The sequence below is a fragment of the Gossypium hirsutum genome, chromosome A08, assembly GCF_007990345.1.
Source record: "Gossypium hirsutum isolate 1008001.06 chromosome A08, Gossypium_hirsutum_v2.1, whole genome shotgun sequence".
Classification (NCBI taxonomy): Eukaryota; Viridiplantae; Streptophyta; class Magnoliopsida; order Malvales; family Malvaceae; genus Gossypium; species Gossypium hirsutum.
In genome coordinates, this window is record NC_053431.1 from 6,288,104 (window position 1) to 6,305,453 (window position 17,350).

A 17,350-nucleotide genomic window follows, 5' to 3' on the forward strand; every position below is an offset into this window, starting at 1 on the left:
ATAGTAATCTTGTGTTTGGTTGAATGGAATAGAGGTGTAATAGCATAGTGAAAAAAACTAAAATGACTAGAATACCCTTAGCATAAATTTATTTTGGTAAATGATTATTGTTATTGTTATTTAAATTTTAATAAGATTATTATTATCAATAATGAATATTTTAATCATATTTAAACATAATTATTATTAAACATATTTTAATTAAAATATATAATTTAATAAAATTCTTAATAATTACCAGAAATTTGTTTTGGTAAATTATTATTGTTATTATTATTTAAATTTTGATAAGATTATTAATATGAATAATAAATAATTTAATCATATTTAAACATAATTATTATTAAATATATTATACTTAAAATATATAATTTAATAAAATTCTTAATAATTAATATTCTTATATGAATTTACTCAAATCATAATATATTATATGATACTATAAAAGATAATTTGAAATAATTAATATTAAATATATTTTAATTAAAATATATGATTTAATAAAATTTAAAATAATTATAACTAATAAAATTTAATAAGTAAGAATTGAACTCTAAAAAATAAAAAAAACATAACCATATCGAATTATCATCAAGAACTCGATTGAATTTACAACAATTCTGAATTAAACGGAAGTACTGCCTCAATATCTCACTTTCAACTAAAAATATAAAGCAAGCATTCAATAGAAGAAATTCAAGCGGATACAATATCTCTTTCACCTTGCTCTCAACTCCAATTGGCCTTCCATGAAACCGATTCTTCACTTCAAACAAAATAGCTCACCAATCTAGCAGGAAAACGAATACTGTCCAAAGTTGCCATTGAAAATAACCTCCAACTTCATGTGTCCATTCCACAAGTTAAGGGAAAAAGCAATCTCTGTAACATCCTGTGCCCTGTATGATTTAGGGTGCCATTTTCTCTCAGACCAGTCAACGCGCGTTACTGACCAGTTTGCGATGCCACCGGGGTCAACCAACTGATAAAAGGAACAAGCGTTAAAAGAAGCTAAAGTGAAATGTATGAAAAACATGATGCAGAGTATGATTCTTACATTGAAAAAGGTTGGGAGGTAATGCTCGTCGGCAATGCAGTTTTTGCCATCCGCAAATGGCTGTTATAATCAAGAACGTGAATGACTGAATGTCAGCAACATAAACTTAGGCACAAATTCTATCATTTTGTGCCCTTGTTAAAGCTAGAAATACTATCTTAGTGCTAATGCTAATAGTTAAGCTAGAAAATGACGGAAATAAACATCAATAAGGATAGTTGAGACCAGTCTAACAGACAATAGTAAGGATACGTAATGCTTTCGATAAACAGCAATTGTTAAGAGCTACTTTTGGCATCATGTACCAAAAGAAGTTACACTTAGGCCACCTAAAATTAATTCTTCTTATGTTTCAACATTATAGTCGAAATGGTGAATACAAAGAATAATCATTAAAATTGGAACAAATAAAAGTGAACCAACGCTCTCATCAATGAATGCAAGGCTGCTGTAAATTCGAAACGAGAACAGAATACTTTAATAAAATTTACCCTGCAGTAATCCCGAAACCTTGAATAGTAAAGACTGTCAGCCATGACTAGCAGAGCATGCTGCCGCCTCATTGTGAACCACTGCATAAAATTCAATGATTTAAACTTGCTACAACAAGACACTGTATAAGTTCATAAGAGACTTTATAATATCAATTAACACATACCTGTGCACCCTTTCTGAAGTCTTTCTCTTCTACTTCAGGTAACATGCGTGTTGAATACCTGCCATTTCCATGAGGTCCAGGATCCACAAAGCTGGCAAACAAAGTGGGTGGGATAAATTTCAAACAAGGGAAATGGTGCAACAAAGTCCATTATGCGTATGTGTATGTGTAATACTCTCAGATTCTACTCACCAGTCAATGAAACTCATATTAGCATGCATTAGATAATTGTAGACGTAATCAAAATTATGCAATGGAATACAACTGCAATGTCACCATCAATACTTCAGATTTGGTAAAAGTACAAGTAAATATATATATGTATATTTTGGGAGGGGCGGGGGTGTTAATCACACGAACTATATTTTACCTGTCAGAGAGTAAAACAAAATGTTGGTTATCAGGATCTTTTAGAGCATATGCCAATAATCGTCTCTCTGCATCAACCATAGAAAATGCTCCCCATGTAACCTGCAAATTCAGTGTCAATAAATAGATCAATAGAAAAACTAACCGTACAATAATTGTTGAAGTAGTCATATATCAGATAGCAAAGCTCAACCACAAAATTTGATCTAAGAAACATACCGGAGAACTGTGAATTTCCCGGTTAAGGAAGTAAGGGCTCACATGCACTAGTTTTTCTTTTGATGCATGAATATAAACAGAAAATCTTCCCTCATTACCCTGCCAAGAAAATTGAGCAAACCTTTTTATCAGGATACATGGTTATTATAATTCAAAAACCAAAAATGCAGAAAAAGATATACAAAGTTATTAGAATTCCTTTCTGCAAGAATTCAACAGAAACAATACAGACTGAGCAGACAGTCGATATAACCAAAAGGAATTGATACAGACATCCTGAATCATACAAAGCAGGGAATTGCCTTGTCCTCCACCCTAGCAATTATATCAATTCACAATAAGCCAGATTGATTTCACTAATACCTTCGCCATACACATTAACATATTTGCATTGGCAATCAACAAAGGAAATGTTCTTTACTAAAATGAAATACATATGGCTCTCATTCATATTAGGCAATTCCTGGACACAAAAACTAGTAAAATGACCAACCTGAATTTAAGGATAATAACCATGAGATTTAATGGAATAAAAAATAAAGTCCATGAAGAATATGAAGACATTAGATCACGGAAGGGAAAAATGAACTAGCAACAACAACCAAAAAAAACTTACACGGAAGAACATATCCCAAAGCTTCTCAAATGGCAATGAACCTGGAGTTAAGAACATGAATGCAATTTTAGGATTTTTGGATTCGACAGGAGGTGTATCCAAAATATCCCTAACCACAACCCGTGAAATAATCTCCTCATCAGTTAATTCCCTTTTAGGAGGAGGAAGCCAATCAGTAAGGACCTTGCAACCTCTAGAAGAAAATACATAACATGCAACATCGCTGTTCGGTGGATAGATGTAAGCACAAACTAGAAAAAGGCTGACAAAAGAAACCATTAAAATAATCCATATTGGCCTCTTCAAAGGAGAGCGATGGCGAGATCCAGGCAAGATCTTAGTATCACCCATGCTACCTAATCGCCACTCCTTAGCTACCTTCATCTAGTATAAACAAAAGAGCTCTATATTCATGTGTTTCTCCTTTGTTTCAGTTTCCTCCTCAAGGTAATCAATCAGTATCCAACAACCAACCCCAGATTCTTCAATGGATCAATGTAATGTGATCTGTAAAAAGAAACCATAGGTGAAAAAGAAAGGAAACGGAGGGAACAAATCGGCAGCAAAGAGGCATAATGGACTGGGAGGAAATCGGCAGAAAACAAAAGCAAAGAAATAAGGAAGAAATCGGATGAAGGAACAGAAGAGAAACAAGGGGATGGGGGGAGGGCAAATCAGGGAGGTGATGCTCAATCAGTAGCTAATCTGGGCAAAGAGGGGGAATAGAAATCGGTGGATTTCACCGATTAAGAAGGTAATGGATTAGATGCGTATTACCAATACATCAAACCAAACGACGTGAAGTATTAGGTGGGGCCCACCGATTAGGGGTGTATTGGCTTAGCCAATACACCAAACCAAACAAGCATCTGTATTAGGAGTTATTAATACATGGTATATTTGCAATATAGCCCTTTAACAAATGATGTTTCCTTTTTCTAACCCAATACTTTTAAACCGCCATTGTCATCTTATAAAATAGCATTACGAGAGTTAGGAACTTCAAAAAAATCTGATTTCTTTAAGCTTTCCTTCTTCTCAAGTTTAAACTTATTCTGGTTGCTTTAAAGCTTTCTTGTTTCTGAAGTTTTTCTTAATGGCTTCAACTCCATACGAGTATGATATCATTCACCAGCAAACTTTTGAAGACAACATCATCTCACAATCTCATGATATTGCTTCCCAGTTCATCAATATTGAATTAACCATTGACTTTTTTTTCATATCCGTCCACCATGATTGCTTAGCAGACATCTCCACCATCACCAACCATGCGTCCTTACGAGAAACCTTTCGTTTCAAGCTCGACATTATGGAAAACCAATACCTGTTTGACCAAGTTCTGTTTCCCACGTTTAGAAGACTCCGAATCAAGACGGCCTCCCTTGCTTATCACAACTTCGTTCATGAAATTTTTGTACGTGGGATTTGTAGCATAGGAACTAATCGTGAAGTCTTGCCCTTGCGATCGGTGATACAAGCTTCCGTTGTGGAACACCTTCACGTTCACAGTGACGGGGTTTTGATGGGAAGAGCTTTGGCTGAATCGGCATTGGAGTTTGAAAGCAGTAACTATGGTATGGTTCCGACTAAAGAGTCATTGGTTAAGGAGATGGTAAAGATGGTCAAAGTAGAAGCTGGAGATGAAGAAGATTGCATGATATGTTTGGAGGAGCTGGAGGTTGGGTTTTATGCTTCTCGGATGCCTTTGTTCTCATACTTTTCATGGCGATTGCATCGAGAAGTGGTTGAAGCAGAGCCATTATTGTCCTCTTTGCCGGTTCCAGATGCCAACGAATTAGGCTTAGATATCAACTTTTCATTCCTTCATTTATTTCCTATGTTATTGTGTAACTTCTGTTAAGATTTAGTAATTTGTTGGAGCCATTAATGAAACAATTTAATAAAGAAAAAAAATGAGATGAACTAATGAAAAAAAAATTATTTTATGAAAAATAACATGAAAACACAAAAATAATACATTAAACAAAATAAAAATATGCAAAATTAAATCACTATGATAAAATATGCAACATAGGAGATTAATTGAGACATAGCAACAACCAAATGCAATCATAAATATTTTTGTTTAAAGTTTATCACTAACAAATGCAAAAAATAAATAAATGATAAAAACCAATACAAATTAGTATGAAGACAATGCGGATACACAAATACAACAAATTAACATAAAGAAATTATTAATATATGTAACTTAAATAAAATTATAATTTTTAAATAAAAATAGTTAAGACATAAAAAAACTCTATTTTAGTATTATTTATGTCCATTTTACGATCTTTGTTCGATGCTGTCCTTCCCAGTAATAACGTATCTATGATTTGAACTTAAGTTTTTTTTTCTTGAGAGTGTAACGTGTCTTACCATAATTATTCCCTTAGAAATATTAAGAGTATTGTTGATTTAGGTGAAAATTAACTAAGCTTAATGTTGAATAAGCTATTTCATGAATCAGGATAGTTTTTATAAATTATGGAATAATATTTGATGTAATAACATAATAAATCATCATTAAATTAAACAAAAAAATATCTAATAAATTATGAAATAATATTTTTTGTAATAACATAATAAATCATCATTAAATTAAAAAAATTGAAGAATTATAAATAAAATCATCATTAAATTTTCATGCAACAGTTATGTTGTGATGCTGACGTGGAACATAGCACTACTTTCGATCTCGAAGAAATAAAATGATTATCCTATCATATAATATATTTTATATTTATAATAATACAAAATTTAATAAAGTTCTTATTCGTTTAATTTCCATGAAAATCATATTATTTAAACAAAATTAGATTATTTGACATTCACAAGAGTGAAAAATATATTTAAAAATTTGATTTCTTTTCTTTGAATTATATTTTAAGAAATAATGAAAAATTTAGCCTATAATAATTTATTTATTTTTATCAAATTGGCTCGTATTTTTTTATTACATTAAGTTTTAATCTTTAAAATTTAGTTAATTTTTTTTGAGATGAAAAGAATAAATTGAATTATTAAAAATTTAATGATATTGACATGATTATTCATATGACAATTATGTATAATTCATAATAATTCAAAAAATCATTAAAATATTTAAAAATTTAACAAAATTTTAAAAGTTAATAAATTTTTTAGAAAATAAAGTATTTATGTTACTATATTGGCCGTACATGAGCTATTATGTTAATTTTATTAATATTTTAATAATTTAGTTAGTTCTTTCATAAAAAAACAATTTAATTAAAATTTAAAAGTTATTGTGGTAAAAAGTAAGGATAAAAAATAAAATAAATATTAGAGGTAAAACTATTTTTATGCTTATTTGAAAATAATGTCTTTAAAAAAACATAAATACTTTTTAAACTTTATGCAGTGGTGATGATTAAACCGATTTTATTTTGATTTTTTTAATCATTTAAAGAGAATATATAAAGCAGATTTAATTTGAACGAACGTAATCAGCGTTTATTTATGTTAACGAAAGTCCCGTTTTATTGCTATCGCTCCTCTATTTTAGGATTCGAAAAAAGAAAAAGAAAAAGAAAAAGGAAAAAAGAAAAAAAATTAAATTTTCTTCGGAAAAAATAAAAAATAAATAAAAATTCGGAAAATAGAAGAAAAAATTAAGACGAGAAAAAGGAAAAACAGAAGAAAAAAAAAAGGGACAGATTAATCGCAGATCCCTTTCCACTTTCAGGCTTCATCCTAACTCCTATCAATCCGTTAATTACAAATTATATATATTTTTCAGCTAACTGGATTTTCTTTTAAAATTTATAATTAATTTTCCTTTTCCAATTTGAATTTTTTGATTTGATTTTTTGTGGTTGTGGCGTTTTTGCAATTCTGTTGTTGCTTGGAGGAATCGAGACGGAGGTGGAATGCGGTCCTTCTAGACGAAATTTCTAGAAGGTAAGGACCTGGTGCTTGTGGCGGATTAGTCGACGGAGACGCATATAAGTGTTTTAAGGATCGAAAGGGAAAACGATGAAATGGATATCATTGCTTAAGGACATCAAAGAAAAGGTCGGTTTAACTCAAGCTCCTGCTGCTTCCTCTGCTGCCACTGCTTCTTCATCGTCGTCATCATCATCATCTTCCAATCGCGATGCCCATGCTTCGTATCTCTTCGACTACATTCCCTCTCCTTCGAGGTTCGATTTATTATTTTCATTAGTTAATGTTTCTATTTAAAATTAATTTTAGTTTTTCCTTGCTTGCATTTCCTCCAGTTAAGATGATTCAATTTATCAGATGAACTGTTAAGAGTCATAGTTGCGCACTCTTTTTTAAGGAAAAAAAAATCCTTCCATCTTGCAGTTGTCTTGATTTCAAATTTGTTTTCGTGAATTAGAAGTTAACTTCCGTTATAGTGCCTGCCTTTCTCTGTCCATTTATGTTTTCGATAAAATAATCTCCGATGAGATATGCTCTTAAGATTTGTTACCTTTCTTTACAAGAAATTGGATTTTAAAGGTTTAAATTCAGTTATGAATAGCTTTTCGATTCTGTTTGATGTGCTATTATGAATGAAGTTAATTTCAGTTGGCAATGTGTAGTTTTGAGGCAAGCATTGGTGATTTTACTCTATTTGTATAAGGTTGGACACGAATAAGGAAAATCAAGCAAGGTTAGTTCTGGATGGCTTTTTCCACTAAATGAGCATAAGAAAACGAAAACATTGAAGCAAACAAAAGGGAAAAGAATAGCAAAAAGAGGTGAGTTAAAAATGATCCTTCAGGAGTCTCTAAAGCTAGGTAGGGGTTCTATCTGCAAAATGAGTTGATAAGTGAACTTCCTTTTGCTAGAATATAGGAATTCTAAATAATCCATAAAATCTTTAACAAATTCACAATGATCTATTAGACCAATTACCTTAGCATAATGGAATTTCAGATTTGTAGAAATAATCGTGCATCCTCCCTTATCCAAGACCCGTTTAATTTATGCTTTGTGATCCTAAACATAACTGAGATCATCTCAGTCACAGAAACTTTTGATTCAGTCTTTTATTTATTAACAAAAAAAGCAAAACCCACGTGCAAAACCCGAAATTGGACTAGACAGCCCACCAAATGCAGGGGCCCAAATGAGAAGACAGCCCACAGGACTTAAAAAAGCCCACATAATTGAAATAAAACAAAAGTCTCAGTAAAGCAAAAGTGAAATAAAAAGATACCTGTACTAAAATGAAATGGTAACTAGCAACCTCACCCCTGCTTTCTAAGAGTCATGGGAAAGTCCTTTCAGTTCAATGCATCAGAAGCATTGAAGACATTCATGTATTCTTTATATTGGACAAATGTTTTGAAGGGTCTTTAGTCCCATCACATCTTTCCTTTGGCAGTTTGAAATTGGTAGTGAAGAAGTCTTTAAAGCTTAGATGGGGCTTCAGCACTTACTGTACCAACATTGCAAACAAACAACAACAACTACTTGGCACCATCAACTGGTTAGCAACTAACGACAGTAGTGAAAAGTAGCAAGATTGCAGTGATCACACAGCAGCGAACAACAGAGTTGACAACAGCACTAATTACCATCAGGGTTAGGATAAATGAAATACTCACATTTATATGGAATTAAGCAAGGATAAATGAAATATTAGCTTTTCCAGAAAATCCATTCATTTTCCAGAAATCATTTTCTGAAAGCTGTTTTTAGTGAAACAGACACAAGCTTAGTATTAGCTATTTTTACACATTACAATAGATTACATGGCGGAGTGGAATTAATTCCTAATGTTACGCATGGTTAAAGTTGTACCTGTACAGCTGTTAACAACCTACAATAGGAATAATGCGACCTCTCTATCAATTGGGTGGGGATCTTTTCGTCGTTTGAGTTCCTGAGATCTGAAGTTTTGTTGTGTGTTGCTTTATTTCTTCTTTTTAAGTGTTTCACTTCTGAAATCCATGTTTGTGAACTTCCTTCCGTCGCAATTTTGGGATGAGATGAAACCTATTGTGTAATGATCTAATGGGATGCAATTTTGAAATCAGTCTTAGGTGTGAGTTTGTGTTTACAGATTGGAATAGTGTGGAGGATTGGTTTAGCAATGCATAGGTGTTATGTTTCCTGAAATTGTAGGTTTGGATTGTAATAAATAGCACATTAATATCATATTTAACGGGGATAACAAATTTTGGAATGCTTTTTAGTTACAATCAAGTTCTGAAATTTCCCCCTATTCCTTTTTCCCTCTATGGAAAATGTGTGACAGTGCAAAACAGAAAGCTAATTCCTTTTGTTAATCTGTTTTGCTAATGTGTTGGATATGAGACAAAATATTTGATGTTTAAAATAAGGTTTCAACTTTTGCTTATTGTACCATACCTTTATTTTTGTCATTTTGCAATATCTAGTCATATGATTATACTCATAATTCCCGTCTGTTTTATTGTAATTTAAGTGACTAGATTTGATTTTATGTTTGCTTGTTTCCATTTATTTGTAATACATTTCTAAACTTAAAAACTATGGCGAAGAGCCTTATTTTCTCTGCCTCCCATTCTTTTGCTCTATGTATGGATGAGACATTTCTTTTGAGCGACTCTACTTTTATTTCTTCTTGTGACAACAGAGATAAACATGAATTGGAAGTGGACTTCAAGAGATTCTGGGAAGAGTTCCGATCATCGAATTCTGAAAAGGTTCTTTCTCATCTATATTTTAGTTCCTGGCACTCTTTTATGTACCATATTGATTTTCAGTGATGTTTGTATTGTCTTTGCAGGAGAAAGAAGCGGCCTTGAATTTAACTGTAGATGCCTTTTGTAGATTAGTCAAGCAGCATGCTAGTGTAGCTCAATTAGTCACCCAGTATGAATGCTGATCCTTGATTCTGTTTTCTTAATATTACATAGTTTATTTTGTCTGCAATATTTTTTCTGGGGTTTTCAGTCTTTTCTGATATAAGCAAGAACTTTTTGTATCCTTTCACATTGTTAAGTATTGCTGCCATCAGTGGCTCTGTTCTGTCCAATCTCCTCCTACTTGTTTGAGTGTTTAGAAACTCTGCTTCAGTAATACTATAACTTTTTTGTCATGTTTCAAAGTAGAGTTAGTTGTATTCTGAAATATGTGTATCAAGATACTTTCTCCCAATATTTATGTTCAATGCATCTCTTGATATTTAGTCATGCTTTTTGTTTCATTCTTGTAATCTTGTTGTGACTTAATCTGGTATTAGAATGGTTTTCATCTTCCATTTTCTTCAATTTTTTAAATTTATGATGCGGTTGGCTTTATTATTAGCCAAGATCCATACCACGTAACTGAATTCTGATTGGACTACTTAAACTATGCTGACACTGGCTGTTTAGTTGATATAATTTTCTTCTTCCAAACATTAACTTCCTGTGAGGATTGTTGTAATTATAGTTAGTTTTTTGAAGTATTTGAAAATTTCATCAGCCTTTGCCTTAAATTCATAAAAGAATAGTCAATTAATCAATTTCTTCGTGCCATTTGAATTATTTATCATTTTTGTATGAATTATTTAGATCATTCCTGCCCTTACTGTTTGCCATAGAGTTATTTTCTCAGAAATTGCTTGTCTTTTTTCACATGTTTGCTGGTTTTTGTCTTTCTCCAGCTTCAGCTTGTTGATAAATATTAAGAAAATTTTTTAATTACAGGTTAGTAGAAACACATGTATTCTCTTTTGTTGTGGGAAGAGCATTTGTAACAGATATTGAAAAGTTAAAAATTAGCAGCAAAACAAGATCTTTGGATATACCGAAGGTTTTACAGTTTTTCTCTGAAGATAACAAGGTTTGCCTCTGGGATCCAAGCGCTTTATGTCTCAATATATTTATGACTGTATTGTTTGTGGGTTTCTTTTTGGAGTTACATTCATGTGTGCTGATCTGCAGGGTGGCTTCTGTCCAGGTTCAAATTTGTTGGCTGTTGTTGAATTCCTTGTTTCTGGGGTATATCTCATTAATCTTTATTGACTTAATTGGTGTTCTGTAGATGGAATCATGTCATCGTATTTCTTACTTGGAACAAATTTGTCTCATTTCTCCCACCACAAGATAGATACTATAACCTGTAATGATATTTGAATTTATTACTTTTGAATTTTAAGTGATATGATTAATTTGAATGGTACTTCTATAATTTTACATCACACTTGGCATTCTAAAATCTGTTCTTTCTGATATTTAAACACCATTAATTGTTATTCTGTTGTTGCTGTTGTTTGCAGCCTACTGATAAACAATCTCTCCTTGATTCTGGGATATTTTGTTGTCTTATACATATACTGAATGCTCTTTTGAGTCCCGATGAAGCCAATCAGGGGTGGAAAATTACTGATTCTGAGGAATCAATGCTAGCTGGAAAGGATTCAGTTGCTGATGTTGGGCCAGCCCGTCGACTTGAGGTAGTTTTCTTTCTTGGCTTCCTTGAACTTCTAATTGCTTTTTTACATATGTTGAATTTATATTTATGTGTATGTGATGCGTGTGTTTAGGCATATGCATGTTAGTGCTTCTCCCTGTTGTCACTGCTTAACATTGAAAAAAAGAAGAGTTATTATTGCACGCTATTCACCTGTTTTTTTGTTATGACTATTTTATACTTCTAAAATTTCATTTGATTAGGCATCTGTTCTTTCCTATTTGGGGATCTCAACTTTATTTCTATCTTACTTTATTGTACACAAGTCGGATATTTTGTTCAGGTTATAAACTTATTGCTACTCATTCAGGTAGAAGGAAGTGTGGTGCATATTATGAAAGCATTAGCAAGCCATCCTTCAGCAGCACAGAGTTTGATTGAGGATGATTCTCTGATGTTGCTATTTCAGATGGTTGCCAGTGGATCTGTAACTGTCTTCTCTAGGTATAAGGAAGGCCTAGTTTCGCTGCATACCATACAACTTCATAGACATGCCATGCAGGTAGCTTGTTTGGCTTTACTATATAAATGTTAATAACCAGTTTGAAGGAGGTTCTTATGAGCTTCATGTGTTGTTTGTTAATTGTTGTTCTCATAATTTGTTTTTTCTTCCAGATCCTTGGACTTCTTTTGGCCAATGATAATGGAAGTACTGCCAAATACATACACAAACACCATCTGGTATGCGTTCATAGATAATTTTAAGAGCATATATGAAAAACATGGGTTGCTTGCTGGATGTCTTTTTTTTTTTTCCTTCTTTGAAATTTAGATTCCTGTGCTTTAGTGATTAGGACATGTTTTTTTTCTTTTCCTTTGAGGTTTGTTTACAGTTGATTTGAGGTGGAACAGTGAAGAATTATATAGGTAGCATGATAGGAATCTACAAATAAGTTGGGCTGTCCATGTGGCACCCCAATTTGGCTTCCATTCTTTTATTGTTTTTTCCTTTTTTTTTCTGGACAACCAATTTTCCCTTTTTCTTTGCCTACTTTTACCAAAATCTTGCTTGGTTTAACTTTATTAGAGAAATGCCAAGGGACCAAGGAAAGAGCCCTAGAAAAAAAATCTCATTTTTTTCATTTTCTTTCTTTCTCTACTTTGCTGCTTCTCTCCCTTTTCTTTCTAAAAAAAATACCTAGAAAGCGGGAGAATTATGTTGTGTGTTTGACTAGATCAATTAGTTGGAGACTAATTCCAGTTGGGTCTTGCCTACAGTCTGTACTTTTCTTTTTGATTTGAAAAGATATTATATTGTCAAATTTTAATGTAATTTGATATATATGTTCCCTTTATGATGTCCGTAATTGTAAATGGATAGCCTAGTCTCGCTCATATTGTCTCATTTAAAAAAAAAGTTAATTTTTATTTAATATATAACAATTTAATCTTTTTCTTTTTCAACTTTTTAGAACATGGGCAACTTATGTACTTTACACTATAATATTGTTACATGTTTATTTATATGATATGATTATATAAAAACATAACAATAATACATAATTGAAAAACAAGTTGGTCTAGGTTTGAGCCTTGAATGTTGGAACCAAGGCCCTGACTGTTTTTATAGTCCAAACCTGTTTTCCAGGTCTAATTTTTTTGTCCAAGTGCTTCCAAATATGAGGTGAGCCTTTGGGTTGGGATGCGTAGCCTAGCTTGTGGGTAGGTCTTGTGCTTGTCTATTGCTTTTTTAAAAATAGACATGCTGTTTGTTTTTAAAAGAAAAGAAAGATAACCTTGTCATTAAATTGTATGTTCCTCAAATTTGAAACATAAACTAAAACAAGGCACTAAAAAATAAAATCTGTGGCAAAGCAAAGGCGGAAGTCTAGTTATGTTTAAGTTGGAGATTTGTGCATTAATTTAGGCCAAATATCGGGGAGTACATTTTAGTGAGGGTAGACTCCTGTTTCAGCTGAGATTGCAGAAGTTATGGTAACTTTTTTCGGGAGTTCGAAGGATGGTTTGAGTATTAAAATAATGTGGAATTGTGCATATAAAATAATATAATGCTTCCTCAAGTGTTTTCCTCTGGACATCAAACTCGAGTCCAGTAATGGTGATAATTCAATCAAGTAGCTACTTCATTGCTTTAGTGTTTAAGCTTCCTTGTTAGTTGGCTTCTTTTCAGTTTAATGGTGGTTCAGACATTGACTCATTGGGGAGATACCTTCTGGGCAAAATAATAATGACTGGATCAACTCCCACTGTTGTTGTGGTCTATTTGAACACAGGACTTTATAGAACTTAAGGAGTTAAACCTTCAGTAACTATTTGAAAATGTCCTTTTCTCTTGAGAAGATCTTACAGTTGGAGGGCCTATCTCTTTCTCTTTGGTTACTTCCTTTCTGAACCTTATGTGCATGGTTTCAGACTTTCAGTAGTATAGTCGTTAAATGTCATTCTCTTATTGCATGCTTACTGTTTTATAGCTGCACCTTGTTGCATAAATTTTATTAAATGATATGGAGAATTTCTTGATCATGATATCTTAGATGATGGATTTGGTTCATTAGTTACTCTGTTCTGCACTTGAACGGAGTTTTTGATAAGATGCCGTGAGTGAACTATGTGAGAGAGATTTTTACTTTGAGGAGCCTTTGCACTGAGTGTGAAGTTTCTTTTCTATTTTGCTTTTTGTGGATTCTTTTATATGATCTATAGATGGAAACAGTCCAAATTCATCTCACCTGGAGCCTGGAGTATATCATCTGCCTTTCTGCATTTAAGACGCTAGTTAAGGCATGCCTTTTGAAGCCTAAGTTTACCTTTAGTTCGCAATGTAAATCTCTTATGCTCACCACACAACCATGCTTCTAATTGTCATTTTGTGTTTTTTTTCTTGTAGCAAATCTAATTTTCCAAGTATCTCTTTAATCTATTATTTCCTTTTGCCTTGTCATTGCTCAAATATGTCCTACATTTGTTTCACATGCTGTTCATCTGTGCAGATCAAAGTTCTTCTAATGGCTGTGAAAGATTTTAATCCAGATTGTGGGGACCCTGCCTATACTGCTGGGATTGTGGACTTGTTACTTCAATGTGTGGAATTGTCCTATAGACCAGGTTATTTTTTCATAATTTCCCCTTGTTGAATTATAAAATTTTTAAGAAGACAATGATTAGTGAACGGATTTTGTTAATGTATCATAAGTTCTGTGTTCTTGACTTTTGAGTCAGTTATTGTTTTAGATGTTTTTCTATTTGATGATTCTTTATTTTCCTTGTCTTGTGTTATTGCTGATATCTTGCAACTTTGACTTGTAGAGGCTGGTGGTATCAGGCTTAGGGAAGATATACATAATGCCCATGGTTATCACTTTTTTGTTCAATTTGCTCTAGTTCTTTCCTCAATGCCACTAAATCAAGGCATTCAATCTATTCATTTGGAGCATCAGGATGACGAAGATAGTGGTCCAAATAGTACTCAAGCTTTTGATGTTGTACAAGAAATCGATTTCAGGGGAAAAGAGAACCCATCTTCTGAACATCTCTCTCCCACTTTGAGTAGGCTACTTGATGTTCTTGTTAGCCTAGCTCAAACAGGTCCTGCTGAAGACAAAGATTTTAAATATTCTCACACCAAGGCCAGTGGCCATAGCAGAAGCCGAACATCATCTATTGACAGGCTTGGTGATGAAATTTGGGAACTGGGAAATAATAAAGTTAAAGACCTTGAAGCTATTCAGATGTTGCAAGACCTTTTTCTCAAAGCAGACGGCAGGGATCTGCAGGCAGAAGTGCTAAACAGAATGTTTAAAATATTTTCAAGTCATCTTGAAAACTATATGTTGTGCCAGCAACTGAGGACTGTTCCTCTCTTTATCTTAAATATGGCTGGATTTCCTTATTCTTTGCAAGAGATAATTTTGAAAATTCTTGAATATGCTGTGACTGTGGTGAATTGTATTCCTGAGCAAGAACTGCTGTCCCTATGTTGCTTATTACAGCAACCAATCACATCAGAATTAAAGCTCACGATCCTTTCTTTTTTTGTAAAGCTCCTGTCCTTTGATCAACAATACAAGAGAGTCCTACGAGAAGTAGGTGTGTTGGAGGTGCTGTTAGATGACTTGGGGCACCATAAGTTTCTTTTGGGTCCAGACCAACATGGAGGTCATGATGGCCAGTTGGAGAGGAAATCTCTCAAGAAAAACTTGGACAATAAGGATGTCATTATTGCTTCACCCAAGCTTATGGAATCTAATTCAGAGAAATTTCCTATTTTTGAAGTTGACAGTACAGTTACTGTTGCCTGGGATTGCATGGTTTCATTACTAAAGAAAGCTGAAGCCAACCAAGCTTCATTCCGATCTTCAAATGGTGTGACCATTATTCTTCCCTTCCTGGTCTCCAATATTCATCGTCCTGGGGTCCTCCGGACATTGTCATGTTTGATCACTGAAGATACCATGCAGGTATATTAAGATGTGTCTTCTTCAGTTTGATCAGTTTAATCTTGGATATATCTTATATCCAATAATACTTTTCTTCTCTCCTTTTTACATTTTACATTAGTGAACTGCATATGTGGAGCTGTTATTTTGCTTTTTTCATCAAAAGTTGGATGCTTGTTTCTATCCAGGAACATCCCGAAGAATTAGGAGTACTTGTTGAAGTTTTGAAGAGTGGAATGATTACAAGTGTTTCAGGATACTCGTACAAGCTTCTAAGTGATGCAAAATGTGATGTGATGGGAGCCTTGTGGCGCATTTTGGGAGTAAATAATGCAGCTCAGAGAGTCTTTGGTGATGCCACTGCATTTTCTCTTCTTCTGACCACCCTTCATAGTTTTCAGGGTGATGAAAGGCTCTCAGAAGAATCTTCTTTGTTAGTTTACATAAAACTGTTCACGTATTTATTGCGCCTTATGACAGCTGGGGTGTGTGGTAATGCCATTAATAGGACAAAATTGCATGCTATTATATCATCACATACATTTTATGATCTTCTCTCTGAATCTGGCTTGCTGTGTGTGGATCATGAGAAGCAAGTGATACATTTATTGTTGGAACTTGCTCTTGAAATTGTTCTTCCACCTTTCATGACATCAGAGGGTGTCATGTCAGCAGATGTGGCTGGGAATGAGTCTACTGGTTTTCTTTTTACCACTCCATCTGGCTTGGTTAATCTTGATAAGGGAAGAGTATATAATGCTGGTGCTGTTAAAGTTCTGATTCGTTCACTGTTGCTTTTTACTTCTAAGGTGCAGTTAGAAGTGCTGGACCTCATAGGGAAGCTTGCTCATTCTGGTCCCTTCAATCAAGAGAATCTCACTTCGGCTGGTGAGATAGAATATACTATATCCTTTATGCCCTTTCCATGTTAGACATTGATTTTACTAATTGCTTTTCCAATGCAATTAGGTTGTGTTGAGCTTCTACTGGAGATGATTCACTCCTTCCTTTCAAGTTCATCACCGCTACTCTCTTGTGCTTTGAAGATTGTAGAGGTTTTGGGGGCATATAGGTAGGCCCTCTGGTCACCTCTAGGAATAACTTTACTTCCTCAATTGATGTGAGTTTGATCATTTAATATTATTTCTGAAATGAAATTTGTGTTTCTGGTGTCAGATTGTCCACATCTGAACTCCGAGCACTTATGAGATGTATTCTGCAAATGAGGCGGATGAAATGTGGTCTTGCAATTATTGATATGATGGAGAGTTTAATTCTCATGGAAGATATGGCCTTGGAAAATGTTTCTTTGGCTCCATTTGTTGAGATGGACATGAGCAAGGTAGGGCATGCTTCTGTTCAGGTGTCTCTGGGAGAAAGATCTTGGCCTCCCGCTGCTGGTTATTCATTTGTTTGTTGGTTTCAGTTTCAAAACTTTTGAGAAAACAAGCAAAAGAAACTGATCCTGCCAAAGTTGGTTCTTCAAAGAGGAAAAGTGGCTCAAATGGGCAGCATCATAACCAACATAATCTCCAGATATTTTCTGTTAGTGCATTAAATGATGAGAATACTTTCTTTGCGGAGCTTTATCTCCAAGAGGATGGTGTTCT

The 17,350-nt window shown here is 33.6% G+C and overlaps 1 protein-coding gene and 1 pseudogene across 2 annotated transcripts; one reads left to right on the top strand and one right to left on the bottom strand.

The window, feature by feature from the left end:
• Positions 1 to 561: 561 nt before the first annotated feature.
• On the bottom strand, positions 562 to 3,541 carry LOC107954101 (glycosyltransferase BC10). Of its 2 annotated transcripts, XM_041075743.1 has the most exons (8): positions 2,920 to 3,539; positions 2,304 to 2,402; positions 2,086 to 2,186; positions 1,908 to 1,979; positions 1,716 to 1,806; positions 1,549 to 1,629; positions 1,058 to 1,117; positions 562 to 982 (listed from the first exon to the last, which is right to left on the bottom strand). In XM_041075743.1, exons 1-8 carry the CDS (start codon positions 3,301 to 3,303, stop codon positions 791 to 793), a joined length of 1,080 nt encoding a protein of 359 aa, XP_040931677.1. In that variant the 5' UTR covers positions 3,304 to 3,539; the 3' UTR covers positions 562 to 790. The 2 variants fall into 2 exon arrangements, with proteins under 2 accessions (XP_040931677.1, XP_040931678.1); XM_041075744.1 differs by lacking the exon at positions 1,908 to 1,979 and having other exon boundaries at positions 2,920 to 3,541.
• Positions 3,542 to 6,505: 2,964 nt separating this feature from the next.
• LOC121204986 (protein SPIRRIG-like) overlaps positions 6,506 to 17,350 on the top strand; it is a 19,023-nt pseudogene continuing 8,178 nt past the window's right edge.

Bases quoted from the DNA above. Each gene is read 5' to 3' on its own strand.
- LOC107954101 (XM_041075743.1), bottom strand. From the start codon at position 3,303: ATGAAGGTAGCTAAGGAGTGGCGATTAGGTAGCATGGGTGATACTAAG. The intron at 2,403-2,919 runs GTAAGTTTTTTT...TTTTCTTGGCAG, and splicing joins TTTGGGATATGTTCTTCCGT to GGTAATGAGGGAAGATTTTC. The intron at 983-1,057 runs GTAAGAATCATA...TCCTTTTATCAG, and splicing joins ACCTCCCAACCTTTTTCAAT to TTGGTTGACCCCGGTGGCAT.